This window comes from Myotis davidii, unplaced genomic scaffold (genome assembly GCF_000327345.1).
Source record: "Myotis davidii unplaced genomic scaffold, ASM32734v1 scaffold2370, whole genome shotgun sequence".
Taxonomy (NCBI): domain Eukaryota; kingdom Metazoa; phylum Chordata; class Mammalia; order Chiroptera; family Vespertilionidae; genus Myotis; species Myotis davidii.
Window position 1 is genome coordinate 347629 of NW_006282189.1, and position 14111 is coordinate 361739.

The 14111-nt window shown below is 40.1% G+C and overlaps 1 protein-coding gene across 1 annotated transcript in view; it reads left to right on the forward strand.

Annotated features, from left to right (window-relative positions):
- Positions 1-14111, forward strand: part of DDX17 (DEAD-box helicase 17) — a 28255-nt gene that overhangs the window by 9731 nt on the left and 4413 nt on the right. The window contains exons 3-12 of the mRNA XM_015568855.1: positions 2927-3193; positions 4131-4230; positions 5438-5571; positions 5873-5938; positions 7487-7628; positions 8213-8373; positions 8461-8633; positions 9001-9111; positions 9373-9434; positions 10180-10239. Coding sequence (XP_015424341.1) covers positions 2927-3193; positions 4131-4230; positions 5438-5571; positions 5873-5938; positions 7487-7628; positions 8213-8373; positions 8461-8633; positions 9001-9111; positions 9373-9434; positions 10180-10239 — 1276 coding nt within the window. The remainder of the gene's footprint in view (positions 1-2926; positions 3194-4130; positions 4231-5437; positions 5572-5872; positions 5939-7486; positions 7629-8212; positions 8374-8460; positions 8634-9000; positions 9112-9372; positions 9435-10179; positions 10240-14111) is intronic.

Genomic DNA, 14111 nt, shown 5'->3' on the forward strand with positions numbered 1-14111 from the left:
GCCGGGCTTCCCCGCCCTGGAGCCTGTCCCCCCGGGCAGGTCACTTGATCCCTCGGGGCCTGCATCCGTCTGCAGCGCGGATGTGGTGGGGAGTCGAGCGGGGTCGCCCGGTTCCGCCGGGAAGTCAGCGCGGAAGGGCTCCTCTCGGGCGGTTTGTCGCCGGAGACGCTGTCGGCGGAACTGGAAGCCTGGCCTGAGCCCAGAGGCCGTCTTCTCGCTTTAAAGTCGCCATTAGTCGTTCTCAGGGAATTGCAAGGACGCACACCGCGATAGAAAGCCATGGCATTGCCATCTCAGAGGCGTTTGCGCAGGGAGGGGTTTTTGTTTGGTCTTTGTAGTTGTTTTTTTCCTCCCTTGCCTGTTTCGGGCTTTATTTTCTGTAATTGGGCCGGAGCCTTCTTGTTTCGGCCTGGCCGGAAAGTTTTCGCTATAACGCCACGACCACAGAGTGGGAAGTTAGCAGGTTTGAAACCGAAGTCCTCCCGGGCACTGAAGTGCAAATCTTAACGTCGACGAAACGGAAAAGTTGCGTAAGGAGAGGTCCATGCTGCTTTGTGCCGGTTCTCTTTTTGTCATAAAAGTCGCCCTCACTGTGCATTGTCCTCTGGGGCTGAGGGTCCTGCTCGTAATTGCCTCTCGGCAGTGGGTGTTCGGGCCATTGTCTCCAGACTTGTCCTTTGGGCTCAGATATACGAGTACCGGGTCTACCAGTCACAAGCACCTCAGTGATCACTTAATTCTCAAAATAAAAAAAGGGTTATTTTGATTGATGCCTTGTTAGGAAGGAAAGTATTTTACCTTAGAAGTTGGGGGACTAGAAGTGAGCCGTTTGCTAAGTGTTTCCTAGTATAACTAAGTTTAGAAGGGAATTTCCTCAGTTTACAGCCTTAGGAAAAAGAGGATTACCTGCTAAAATTAAGTGGCCCGGTAATTCCTCTCAAGCTTTCTACCCTAAGCTCTAAGGCCTAGGAATCCTTGCCCATCTGTCCAGCATTCATGTACAGACAAGTTTGTACCAGCATCATTCGTGACAATATTGGAAATAAACGTCTGGATAAGTTGTGGGTCCTCACACAGCAGAATACAAGAGTAGAAAAGCAAGATGTGGTAGGATCATGCATAGGAGGATACCTACAAACATGGCAAGACTATGAAAAGCAAGGGAATGTTTAACACTCGAGGTAGTTATGATGGGTGTTGTAAATTTGAAATAGGCATACAGAGGCTACCAACGTACAGGTAAATGTCCTATTACCTGCATCATATATTGCTTTAGTAACAAAATTTGAAAAGTGAATTACTGATTCATATTTAGTTTATCCCATATTGACTCTCTAGTATCAGATGGCATTTTTTAAATGCTTTAAAAATTATTCATTTCAAGCAAAGTGACACTCAAAATATGTGTCTTACCTACATCTACTATGAAAAAAATGTTTAAGGGAAAGCAAAGTTTCTTGAGAGACAGACTCTCTCTAGCAGGGAGGGGACCTAAGTGGGTTGCCCACTATGAATTTTATTTTCATGTTTTGAATTGCTCTTGTTTTGTCCTTAATTTTGTTACAGAACTGAAATGGGTTATTATTTTCAAAGGGGAATGAGTGAGGGCAGTATACTTGTACAGTCCAAAATGTGCATTGTTCATTTTAACTAGCATGATTTTGCATGTTGGTATGTAGAGCCAGATTAAACTGTTACTACTCAATACATTTAATGAGCAGCACAGTATGCTAGGGTAATTAGGACACATGCATCTTTAAATTATGAATTTGCTATGAAATTCTGCAAAGGTAAATGGCTCTCTTGAATATATATTGAAATCAGCATTAATTATAAAGGTAGAAGACAGCATATTTATGAAGAACCCCATGTTTCAAATTATATCATTAGTGTAGGAGGGTATGTCTTGGATAATTAGCCAAGGCATTAAGGAGAAAGGAAAAAAACATTTTTATTTAATAAAATAAGGCGTTCTTTTTTATAAACCTTAACAGAAACCTTACTGTTGAAAAGTTGTTCTAATTCCTTATTTAAGGTCTTGGTCACATTGGAATGCAGCAGCAGCATTGAAATGGCACCTTCTAGGAACCACATAAATTTACATAAACTATACTGACAATCTCTAAAAGTTGGTCTTTGCTTATTTCCACTTTCTTTACAAGACTGTTTAGAGATTTGGCTTTTCTGTTACTAAAATTGTGTTGGTTCATTTACAAATGGGGGGTGGGGAGGCTGGTCCAGATGGTTTTTGGACCTGCAGGCGTATTGAAAATGTCACAGATGTTTTACCTTTGATAGATGTATCTGTATGCTTTATGCTTTTCCTGTTTTGGTTCCTGGTTTCTCTTGCCAGCTGAGCAGTAGTATAAATGCAATTGTCTATTGAATGTAGGTATTCAGAGGCTCCAAGAAAATTTCCTGCCAACAATCTTTATATCTGTTTGTATTTAGAGACATGTCTAGCTAGGTCTTTAAGCCAGAGTTTCAAGAATTGCTTGAAATCCAGGAAATTAAGACCTTTTAAAATAGTACAACCTGTCACAGTCTTACCCTTAACTTAAGCTTAAACTAATGTTTTCCCTTACCTACTTGTCTGAATATTAATTACAGAAGAGTAGAGACTTGTTTTATTCACTTTAATATCTTGACCTCTTCAAACAGTACCTGTGATATAGGGATACCCAGGAAGTATTGATTGAATGCTAACTTGTGCTAAGTGCTTACTGTACAAGATACTGTTTTAAGCACTTTATACCTGCTCATTTAGTCTTTACAGCAACTTCTGAAATAAGTGGTATTTCTACTTTGCATAAGAAACCAAGGGACAGAGAAGTTAAATAATTTGCTCAAAATCACCTTATAATTGGCAGAATTAAAATTCAGACTCTCTTGAATTTCAGAATCTGGTTGAAATCCTCGTGATATATTAATAATTTTTAATTTTTCACCTATTATAACTGTACCCTATCTTTTGCATCTTTTATGGCACCTAAGGTATATTTCTTTTAAAATACTAACAGCTAAAATTTTTGCTATTTCCAGATTTGGAGCAAGAGGTGGTGGCGGCCTTCCCCCAAAGAAATTCGGTAATCCTGGGGAGCGTTTACGTAAAAAGAAGTGGGATTTGAGTGAGCTCCCCAAGTTTGAGAAGAACTTTTATGTGGAACATCCAGAAGTGGCCAGGCTGACTCCAGTGAGTTCTGGAGGGAGGGGTGGGGTATATTTATTTATTTACCTTTTTTATACACAATAATGAACTAAGTAGACATAGTAGCCAGAATTTATACATACATTGCTATTGCTGTTATATGTTTTATTCTAGTGCAGTGGTACTTCCTTAGGTTCTTATTAAAACTGCTAGTACTCATAAGAGAAACTAGTTTAAATACGTACTTTTGTATTGATTGCTTGGTTCTCATTTGTTGGTTATGCTTTCAACCAATTTGTCATACATGGGTTTACCTGTATATGAGGTCATGTTTTTTCATCTATGAAGTAAGTTAAATAAATTTAAAATATTAGCATTGCGTACTGGTTTTTAAGCTCATTACTAGAAGCCCAGTGTACGGATTCATGCACCGGTGGAGTCCCTCGGCCTGGCCTGCGGGGATAGGGCCGAAACTGGCTTTTCAACATCCCCCAAAGGATCCCAGATTGCAAGAGGTTTCAGGCGAGGCCAGGCTGAGGGCCCCCACTGGTGCACAATCAAGGCTGGGGAGGGATCGTGGGAGGGCTCCAGGGTATGTCTGGCCTGTGTCATCCAGTCCCGATAGGCTGGACCCCAGCAGCAAGATAACCTACCAGTTGGAGCGCCTGCCCCCTGGTGGTCAGCAACAGTTCGGACCCTTAGCATATTAGGCTTTTATTATATAGGATAGGATTACATTTTCTCCTTCCTAGTTCTGATTTTGGGCAAGCTACTTAACATTTCTGAGTATCTGTTTTCTCATGTGGAAAATGGAACTCTTATCACCTGCTTTATTGACTCACAAAGTTGGGTGACTCCTCAGTCGTTTTTCGTTTTGATTTCAAATTGGATGATAATTGTTCAACTAGATTGCTATATAAGGTTTTTTGCATGTTTAAAATAACTTGTTTATTAATTTGTCTTTCTTCATGGTCTTCCATAGTATGAGGTTGATGAACTACGCCGTAAGAAGGAGATTACAGTGAGAGGGGGAGATGTTTGTCCTAAACCTGTTTTTGCCTTCCATCATGCTAACTTCCCACGTAAGTACTCTCACCAGGATCTTCATTGTTAATTTGGGTTGAATGGTAAACATGGGTAATAGATTGTTTAAAGGTTTTGAACCATACTCGTCACTTTGTTGAAAACCCAAGTAGAATACTTTTCACCAAAGTAATGGCCTGGCAGCATGGCTCAGTGGTTGAGCGTCAACCTATGAACTAGTGTAGGGCGTGCAGAAGGCAGCCGATCAATGATTCTCATCATTAATGTTTCTATCTCCCTCTTCCTTCTCTGAAATCAATTAAAAAAATGTTTTTAAAGTAATTGTAATTTTTTTTTTACTTTTTAAAACCTCAAGGCCAGAATTAAATAATATATTGTTACATAGGAGGGATTTTTTTTAATGCTCCTCTATTTTCTGATTTAGAACTAGAGTTTCCTCTTCCTCCGGGGCAGTGATTTAATAATACACTAATTATTAAAATTCTGTGGCCACCAAAAATACATACACTTTCTGTCAAGTTGACAGAAAAGTTGTGATTTTGACTCATTCACACTGGCTGGCTGTTGTCATTTTTCTGTTTGACTATCTAAGGAAAAGAGGTCCGTCTCCCTGACTGGATAGTCAGGTATTACAGGTTTTAAAGATGCTTGCGGAACACTGGGTGAAAATCGCTGCCCTAGGGGTTTTGCCTCTACCTGTTAAAAAAAACCAGCAGAATGGAATTGCTTTGTAGCTGGGTAGAATTTGAATTTGGGGAACAATAAGTGATTACCATGTGCCAGTGCCTTGTTAAGATACTTGAGGGCAGTGGTTTTCAAATTTTTGAAGGGAAAGGTAAATGGCTCTGGCAGCAGCTCTCTGAAATTAGTTAGCAAATTAGGGATTTAGTAACTAAAGAAAAAAAAACAACACCTCTCATGGAGAGAGGTAAAGCTGGTAAATTTGCCAAAAACAGTGCTTTAGAATTTTTTTGGCCCTAGCTGGTCTGGCTCAGTGGATAGAGCGTCAGCCTGAGGCCTGAAGGATCCCTGGTGGGATTCTAGTCAAGGGCACATGCCCGGGTTGCTGGCTCGATCCCCCAGTAGAGGGCGTGCAGGAGGCAGTCAGTCAATGATTTCCTCTCATCATTGATGTTTCTCTCTCCCTTTCCCTTCCTCTCTGAAATCAATAAAAATATTTTTTTAAAAAGAATTCTTTTGGCTGTGTGTTTAGTTCTAAAAGCATTAACATTTATCCTCTTACAGAATATGTAATGGATGTATTGATGGATCAGCATTTCACAGAACCAACTCCGATTCAGTGCCAGGGATTTCCATTGGCTCTTAGCGGCCGGGATATGGTGGGCATTGCTCAGACTGGCTCTGGGAAGACATTAGCGGTACGTACCAGCATAGGAAGATTTTCAACATTGTGGTGACTTATTTTGCTATTCTAAATATATATATTTCTCAGTTCTTTATAAAATTTTAATTTATATTGTGTAGGTAGTAATATTTTAGCTTTATTAGCTATATGAGATAGATGGAAGCATTTTGTGTTTAAATTTGCATTGCACATATTGGTCAACAGTTGCACTGTTTTCATTTTCCTAGTTGGACATTGTCAATTACTGTGATAATTTAGAACTGTTAAGATAACGGCTCAGTTTTCTTATAAGACTTATTCTTTTCCCCCCTCAGTATTTGCTGCCTGCAATTGTTCACATTAACCATCAGCCATACTTGGAAAGGGGAGATGGCCCAATTGTAAGTGTGTTTCAGTTTGCTTATAATTCTTAAGAATAACTAATTTAAAGATTATTGTGTTTAGGCACTGTGCTTTGCATACTTTCTCAGATTTCATTCTCATCTCTACCCTCCATATCTGGAAGTGATATTATCCCCATCTTACTGATAAATTTTAGAGAGTGCAATTAAATGACCTGTCCAAGGTCATACAGCTATAAATAATTGAGCTTAAATTTGAATCAGTATTACTCCTAAGCACTGTGCATACTACCTTCATATATAGGCATTAGTTCAAGTGCAGTTCATAATTGCTCAGTGATTCTCTGGGGGATACAAAAGAAGAGTGAAATGAGGTCCCTGTTCTGGATTTAAGTCAGGTTTGGGATGCATATTCTTTGTGGCTAAGTAACATGTTAATGTTTATAGGGCAGCATGGTTTTCTGTTTCGATTGATTCTTTTCACGATTGATTCTTTTCACTCCGAATTGAGCTCGTAAGTTCAGGTCGTGGTCTTTAAACATTTTGAATACATTTGTATCTGTTGTTTTTGTGTGGTTTTTTTAAAATGTTTTTATCGATTTTGAGAGAGAGAAAGGATAGGAGAGAACCATAGATGGGCCTGCCTCCTGTACACCCCCTACTGGGAATTGAGGCCAAAACCCAGGCATGTGTCTGGACTGGGACCTTTTGGTGACGCCCAACCAGCTGATCCACAGTGTCCAGGGCCGTGCTTTTTTTTTTTTTAATTGAGCTCGTACTTGCTATATTAATATATACGTTATGCAGTACGTCTTAATATCCACAAAAAGAAATAACACATCACTTTGCATTATGTAATATGTAATGTATTCCATGCGGCTGAGTTAGCTTTATTATCATTAGCTAGCATCTGATGGATCAGTAAAGAGCAAGATTCATTGTTAACAGTGTATACGATACCTGTTTCAGAGTGTCTTAATTTTGTATCATTTTGACCAACTACTTATCAGATTGTGTATAAGTCATTGTTTTTGCCTAAGGTGCCTGGCTGAGAGCTAAACTAGAAGTCAGAAAAGGATCAGCTGTATTTTCTTACATTCCTAGCCTGAGGATATTTTTTCCGTTGCTATTTTAGAGAGTTGGACGTGGTGGGGGGGGTGGGATGGGAGAAACACATTGATGTGGAGAGACACGTCGATTGGTTGCCTCCCACAGGTACCCTGATCGGGCTGGGGATCAAACCCTTCACCCTGTGGTGAGCAGGCTGATGCTCGCATCACTGAGCCGTGCCGGCCAGTGCTCATCTATTTTCGTTAATACTTAATCAAAGGTATCTTTTTAAAGCCATTTGTTCATTTTGTGGAAGTTCTTTAGTTAAAACTAGGTAATGTAATCTGTAAATCCACTTAAATAGCATATATAAACAGTAATGAACCATATGTCAAAAGTAAACTATTCTCCTCCCACCCCATTACATACTTTGAAGTACCAAATTAGACAGGAGGAAAAGAATTAGATAGATAGCCTTTTATACTTTTTTAAAAAACTTGGGATATGTGTTTCAAGTAATTTGTTTGTTTGTTTCAGTGTCTAGTTCTGGCTCCTACAAGAGAGCTTGCCCAGCAGGTACAGCAGGTGGCTGATGACTATGGCAAATGTTCCAAATTGAAGAGTACTTGCATTTATGGAGGTGCTCCTAAAGGTCCTCAGATTCGAGACTTGGAACGAGGTAATTTTTTAAAATTAGCATATACGAATTATTAATTTCTCATTTTGTCAGTTTCTATGAATGAAATTTAAGACTAAATAGAGGGTTCTTGTGGGAAAATGTCAGTAGCTTAAAATGTTTAGGTATGGTTAAAATACTACTTTGGGAAAGTTCAACATGGCTAGAGACTTACGCATACTTTGTGAAGATTTGATGATTATGCCTAAATTCTTACAATGTGCTTTTCGAGGTAGTAAGTTAAAATGTAGCTAGCTAGTTCTCTGCAGCATGGAGTACCACCACCAGAGACGGTGCTTATTAGTTTGCCAAGGCTTGGACAGTGTGTAAAGATTCTTAATTGCCCTGGCCAGGTGGCTCCGCTGGTTGGAGCATTGTCCCGTACTCCAAAAGGTTGCAGGTTCGATCCCCAGTCGGGGCGCGAATTGGAGGCAACCAATCGCTGTTTGTCACATTGATGTTTTTCTCTCTTCCCTACCCTCTCTCTCTAAAAATCAATTTTTAAAACATACATAAACATACCCGTGGGTGAGGCTTTAAAAAAAATAAAGATTCTTAGTTGCTAGATCTTCGGTTTTGTTTTACAGGTGTTGAGATCTGTATAGCTACTCCTGGGCGCCTGATAGATTTCCTGGAGTCAGGAAAGACAAATCTTCGCCGATGTACTTACCTTGTACTGGATGAGGCTGACAGAATGCTTGATATGGGTTTTGAACCCCAGATCCGTAAAATTGTTGACCAAATCAGGGTGTGTAAAGCTGGTAATATGCTCTATTTATACCCTTTGCCTGTCGCAGTTCCTTAGCCTGACAGAAAGCCTTTCCTTTCTTTACAGCCCGATAGGCAGACATTGATGTGGAGTGCGACCTGGCCAAAGGAAGTGCGACAGCTTGCGGAGGACTTCCTTCGCGACTACACCCAGATCAACGTGGGCAACCTGGAGCTGAGTGCCAACCACAACATCCTCCAGATCGTGGATGTCTGCATGGAAAGTGAAAAAGACCACAAGTATGAGTGATTGCACTGTGTCCATATCCTGATCGACCTTTCCTTAATAATCCTCCAAACAAACAAACAAACAAAAAAATAATCCTCCAAAATCACAGCATTGGAGAAACTTTTTTTTTTTTTTGAGGTTTAAAAACACTTAAAACATTGCTAACTTTCCAACAATCTATCCTTCATGTCATTCGTTGTGGTTAAAGGCAAAGGATTCTGGATCCTTGGATTTAAATCCCAGCTCTGATAATTATCAGCTGTATAGAAAGTAATGTGAAGAGAAAGTGCTGTAGGGGGTGGATGTTGCAGACATAGCTTCTGCGTAATGTGTAGGGAGGTCTCTGAATGGCTGCACTGTTGCTGGTCTTGTTTTCAGGTTGATCCAACTCATGGAGGAAATAATGGCTGAAAAGGAAAATAAGACAATAATATTTGTAGAGACAAAGAGACGCTGTGATGACCTCACTCGAAGGATGCGCAGAGATGGGTGAGTGCAGCACCGAAGTAATTGATTAGTATTGGGTTTTATAGTTCAGTAGGAATTTCTCGATTGGTATTGTGAATGTTGTATAATAGTTTAATAATGCCTAATAATGCCTTTGCTCTTTAAATGGGCATAATCTTCTACTTATATAGTCTATAATAAACCTTCATAATTCCATATGGTTGCACTTCTTTTTTTTAAAGCTTAGTTTTCCTCCGTTTTAAAAAAAGATTTCTAAAATATTGGTCACTTTTCTTCTGACAGTTGGCCAGCTATGTGTATCCATGGAGACAAGAGTCAACCAGAAAGAGATTGGGTACTTAATGGTGAGTTCAAAACAGCATCGTTCATACTCTATTTCAGGGACTGACACACTTTCTGTAAAAGGACCAGACAGTAAATATTTTAGGCTTTGCAGGCGGTATGACAGTTTGTGTCACGCCTGTTAGTTCTGCTCTTGTAGCACAAAAATGGTCAGGCACAATATGGAAGAGACAGCCTTGCTGTGTTCCAACAAGTCTTTATTTGCAAAAATAGGCATTGTGCCCTTTGACCTGCAGGCTGGAGTTTGCCTGGCATTGCTCTAGTTAGTGGGATTTGAGGGCGTTTCTGGCGTATCTTTGCTGTCCTTTAAGGTCAGTAATGCTGGCTCTTCGCACTTTTGTGCAACCTGTGCCATCCTGCCTTTATGTAATCAGTTCTTGTCTTTATAGATATGCTCACCAGCCTAGAAGCTTTCCAAACCTCATATTTTTTTGAGATTTTTATAGAGGCTTTATTGTGTAGTCATGATTGATCATTAACTCAATCTCCAGCCCCTTTTCCCTTCTCCAAGCATGAGGGGGTGGGCCTGGAAGCTCCAAGCTTCTAATGGCGTGTGTGTGTCCCTTATTAGAGGTAACTTAGTCTATTACTGTTCTGGCTCCTCTGTTAAAAGGGAATGTAATAAAGATTTTCAAAAGAATTACTATTTCCCTTCAATGTAAAAGACCTAGGCATGGTCTGACACCATCACTTGAAATTGTCTTGCGTGTGCAGCTTGGTTTTCATGGTGTCATTTTTGTTTTGCAGAGTTCCGTTCTGGGAAGGCTCCCATCCTCATCGCCACAGATGTAGCCTCCCGTGGGCTAGGTTTGTATAGATAGGTGTCTCTATCAATGGTATATGTATCTTTTGGTTTAAAGATTTGTCATTTCAAATTAGAGTTGTATATATGTGTATTTAGATAAATATTTAAAGGAAAAGAATACACAAGCCTAATTTTTTATTTTATTTTACCCCCACAGTTTTTTTTAACCTTGGCATTTTTGTTTTTGGTTTTTATTTTCCAAGTCTCTTCCTGCTCCTGACAAACAGGCTTTGGTCTGCAGCAAGGCCTGGGCATGACTGTTCATACAGTTAGAGGGAGCGGAGACGTTCAGTTAAACAGCTCAGCTTCTGGTGTCTGGTGGAAGGAGCCCGATGGCACATAGCGGTTAGGAACTAGTTTTCCATTTCCTCTTTTCCTCATACCGGTCTGTGCTGTATATAGAGAGAGGTCCAATCCCACGAATGCTAACACACTATATTCTTGGGATTTAATAAGTCTGTAAACATAATATCATTCTGCAATTAAATTTCCATTGCCCAACTTTATTTCCTGAAGTAAAATTATTATGGGAACTATTTCATTCATCCCCTCCTACCCATACTTATATCATTGACATGCCGTCTTCCAATTTAAAAACTTAATTTGGGGCTTTTTTCCCTAGAGTTTGTGACTTGTTATGATTTAAGATCAGAGATATTTTGTATTTTAGCCTATTCTGAGCTTAAACAGGAGTAACTCAAAACTTTTACATTAAAAAAAGGTATTATTTCTGTCACAAAGATAACTTTTAAATTATTGGTTGGTACCTAATTTCTTGCCCAGTAAGGTGAGAAGTACCATATTCCCTCATTTAGCAAAGGGAACAGCTGTTCAGTTAACTGGAATACAAAAGTAATGAAGACTATACATTGCACTCATCATTCCCTCCTTCAGAGGTGGTGACCTGCAGCCATGACTGAGCCTGCCTCTGCCTCTGAGGTCATGTCTGGATCCGTGCGCTTAGAACTGGGCCTGTTGGGAGAAGAGGCTGAGGCCTGAAAGCAGTTCCAGGAAAGCTTTCAGGGATGGTGGTTTTTAAACAGGCTTGCTATGTGCTGGTAGCTTCTTTGTGCATCTTGCCTAGACATTTAAAAATACTGGTTCCCTGTCCCCCTGCATTTCTAAACCAAATCAATTGGCTGCCATTAGAATAACTTAAGACTCTTCATCCCACCCCCACTCATCCAAGTGCGGGGAGAGGGAAGATACCCGAGTCTGTTTCTTGTTACTCAACATCAGTGCTTGTTTTGGGCCCCTTTGTTTGCTGCCTTGTAAAAATCAAAAGGAGGGAAAACCCACCAAAATGGCAGAATGCTGACCAAGGTCCTACAAGATCCTGGAAAGTGAAGGCTTCTACCTCATAGACAGGGGTGCAATTTTCAGCTGAGTCACCAGGCCTTTTTTCACTTCCTGTCGAGCGATGGCCTCTTAAATGTTCCCTTCAGGTAAGTTCTTTGATTCCCATAATGTTATGATATCCTCAGGAAATCACTATTTATTGCTCCCTTCCCACTTAGATATTTTTGATTTTTCCATTTTTTGTTTAAACTACATGCTGTTAAGCTAAAAGTATTGAATTTATTTTGTTTTGTTTTTTAACAGAAGCTTTGATATCAGCTGCAGATCACTCAGTACATGGCTGAGGCAAATCTACATTGGCCCGAAGCAGCTCTAGATGAGCCTATTGGCTAGTCTGTCCCACCCAATTAGTGATTGGAGATTCAGGCCATGTTATAGGGCTTGTCAAACAAAAAGCTGTTACCCTAGGCAGTTGGCCAAACATTAACTTTTCAATTTCTCACCCTGCTACAGCATCTTCTCTAAAGGCAGCAAGATAATATTGTGGCCGTGCACAAATAACATCAGGGCAGGCTTGACTGGAGAAAATCAAAGTCTGCGCTTGCTCTTACGTGTCCTCAGCCAGCTCTGTGCACATACAGGACACCTTTCTAGTATGAAGAACTTGCACCATGCCTGCCCCCTATTGAACCCCTCCAGAAATACTCCCAAGTATTAGTATCTGAACCGTTGACTTCAGTCCCCAGTGCTTTCTGCTAGGAAAGCACACGTCTGGACATCCCGTGCAGTAGCTCAGCTTGCTCTGCTGCCCGTGGTCAGACACAATGGGATTGACTAAGGAGCATTATCCTATCTCTGAAGATGTGATCATGGAACTAATTTCCCATCCCCACCCACCTCACATCCGTCCTGCCCTGTAAATTTTTGTTTTTCCCTTTATTGCATCAACGACCCTAGCCGGAGACTCACGCTGCCCCCTGTGATGACTGCCTTCTCGTCTTTCTGGTGTGATTTCAGGACTTTAGGGGTCAGTAAAGACTGAGGAGCCTTTATTGTAATAAGAAACAGACATAATGCCCCTTTCTTCGCAGGCCCTTTAACAATAGCTGATTTTTTTTTTTTTAATCTTTACCCCTTCCCCCTGAAATTAATCCAGTCTGGGCAATAGATGCAGTCTGACCCTTTGGATGTAACTTACATTTTTTTATTAATTATTTTTTTCTACAATCACCCCAATTATCCTTGGGGGAGGCGTTGGAGGACCTGAAATTTTTACCCGAACCCAGGTTCTCCGGCGCTTGGCAACCAAATGGGGCTACAGAGAAGCATCTAAGCCAGTTCACAGAGCGAGCGTGTGTGGGGACTTCTCACTGCCACGGACCCTTGATGCATGCTCCCCGCGCTCCAGTGGTCCCGTGTCAGAAGGCGGAGTTTTCGAAAGGAGGCCGCCAAAAATAAAAGGCAAAGAGACGGGATCGGCTGCAGCGGTTTCCCAAAGGAGGAGGGAGTGTGCATCGGTCTGGTAACAAACAGAGAATGTTTTTTAATTATTTATATCACAAAAATCTGTGTTTTATCTAGGATATTTTCTGAATATTCTTTGTAAAATGCAGATTTTTTCCACAAAACATTAGGATTCTTTGTTATATTCTTAAATTTGTTTTTGTTTAAGTAGGTAAAAAAAAGGTACATTTAGCTGAAAGCATTACACTAACATTTACATACTTTAAGCATTAGGAGGTTATTCAACTCAATTCCCAGCAGTGGACAGAACATTAAACTTGTGTCTCAAGGTTTCATGGTTTTTCCCACACTCTGGCTATTTAATTTCCCAGGTTACATAGACAATCTTTGATAAATTGAAGCAAGTATTGAGTTAAAATAACCTTGAGTTGAGCAAAAATACCTTCATTTGGCAGAGCTGGGCTTGGTAGTACAGTGAAATTTTAGTGTAATGTGCTCTTGTAATTGAAAGGGAAAGATAATTTGGATGTTTCTGCAAAGGAAACTAGACGTATACTTGGGCTCTGGTTGGTTTTTTAAATATAAGAGCAAAAGATTTTAAAATATTTTTATTAAGTCTCCTTAAAATACAATAAAGTATATGGAGTTTTTTTTGTTTTGTTTTTTTTGTTTGTTTGTTTTGTTTTTTCATTGTGCTCTGTGACTGGTTTAAAGGTAAGTTTGTTATATTTCTTGTAGATTTTGACAGGCTTCTCCCAACAGAGTAGAAGTGATTTGGCCTTTTAACTTAATGGTGGTACCACTTTCTTCATTCCAGTTTTGAAAAATACAGAGCTGGAATTTGGTGTGACTTCTGTCAGTATATTGGTTAAAATACAGACAGAAGAGTCAGGAGTTTGGATGGTTGGATGGGATTCCCTTAGGATTTTATAGCTGATAAAGATGCCACTTCCTGTGCATGTCCCAAGATCATTAATCCTCTTTTACTCTGTTGGGATGAGTCTTTTTTTGTTCCTGTTCAGAGTGGTTACTAACTTAATCTTCTCTCCTCTTGCTGTCATCTGCATTGTGCTTTCCACCTGTTGTTGGCATGTCCTTTACCTTCTCTTTC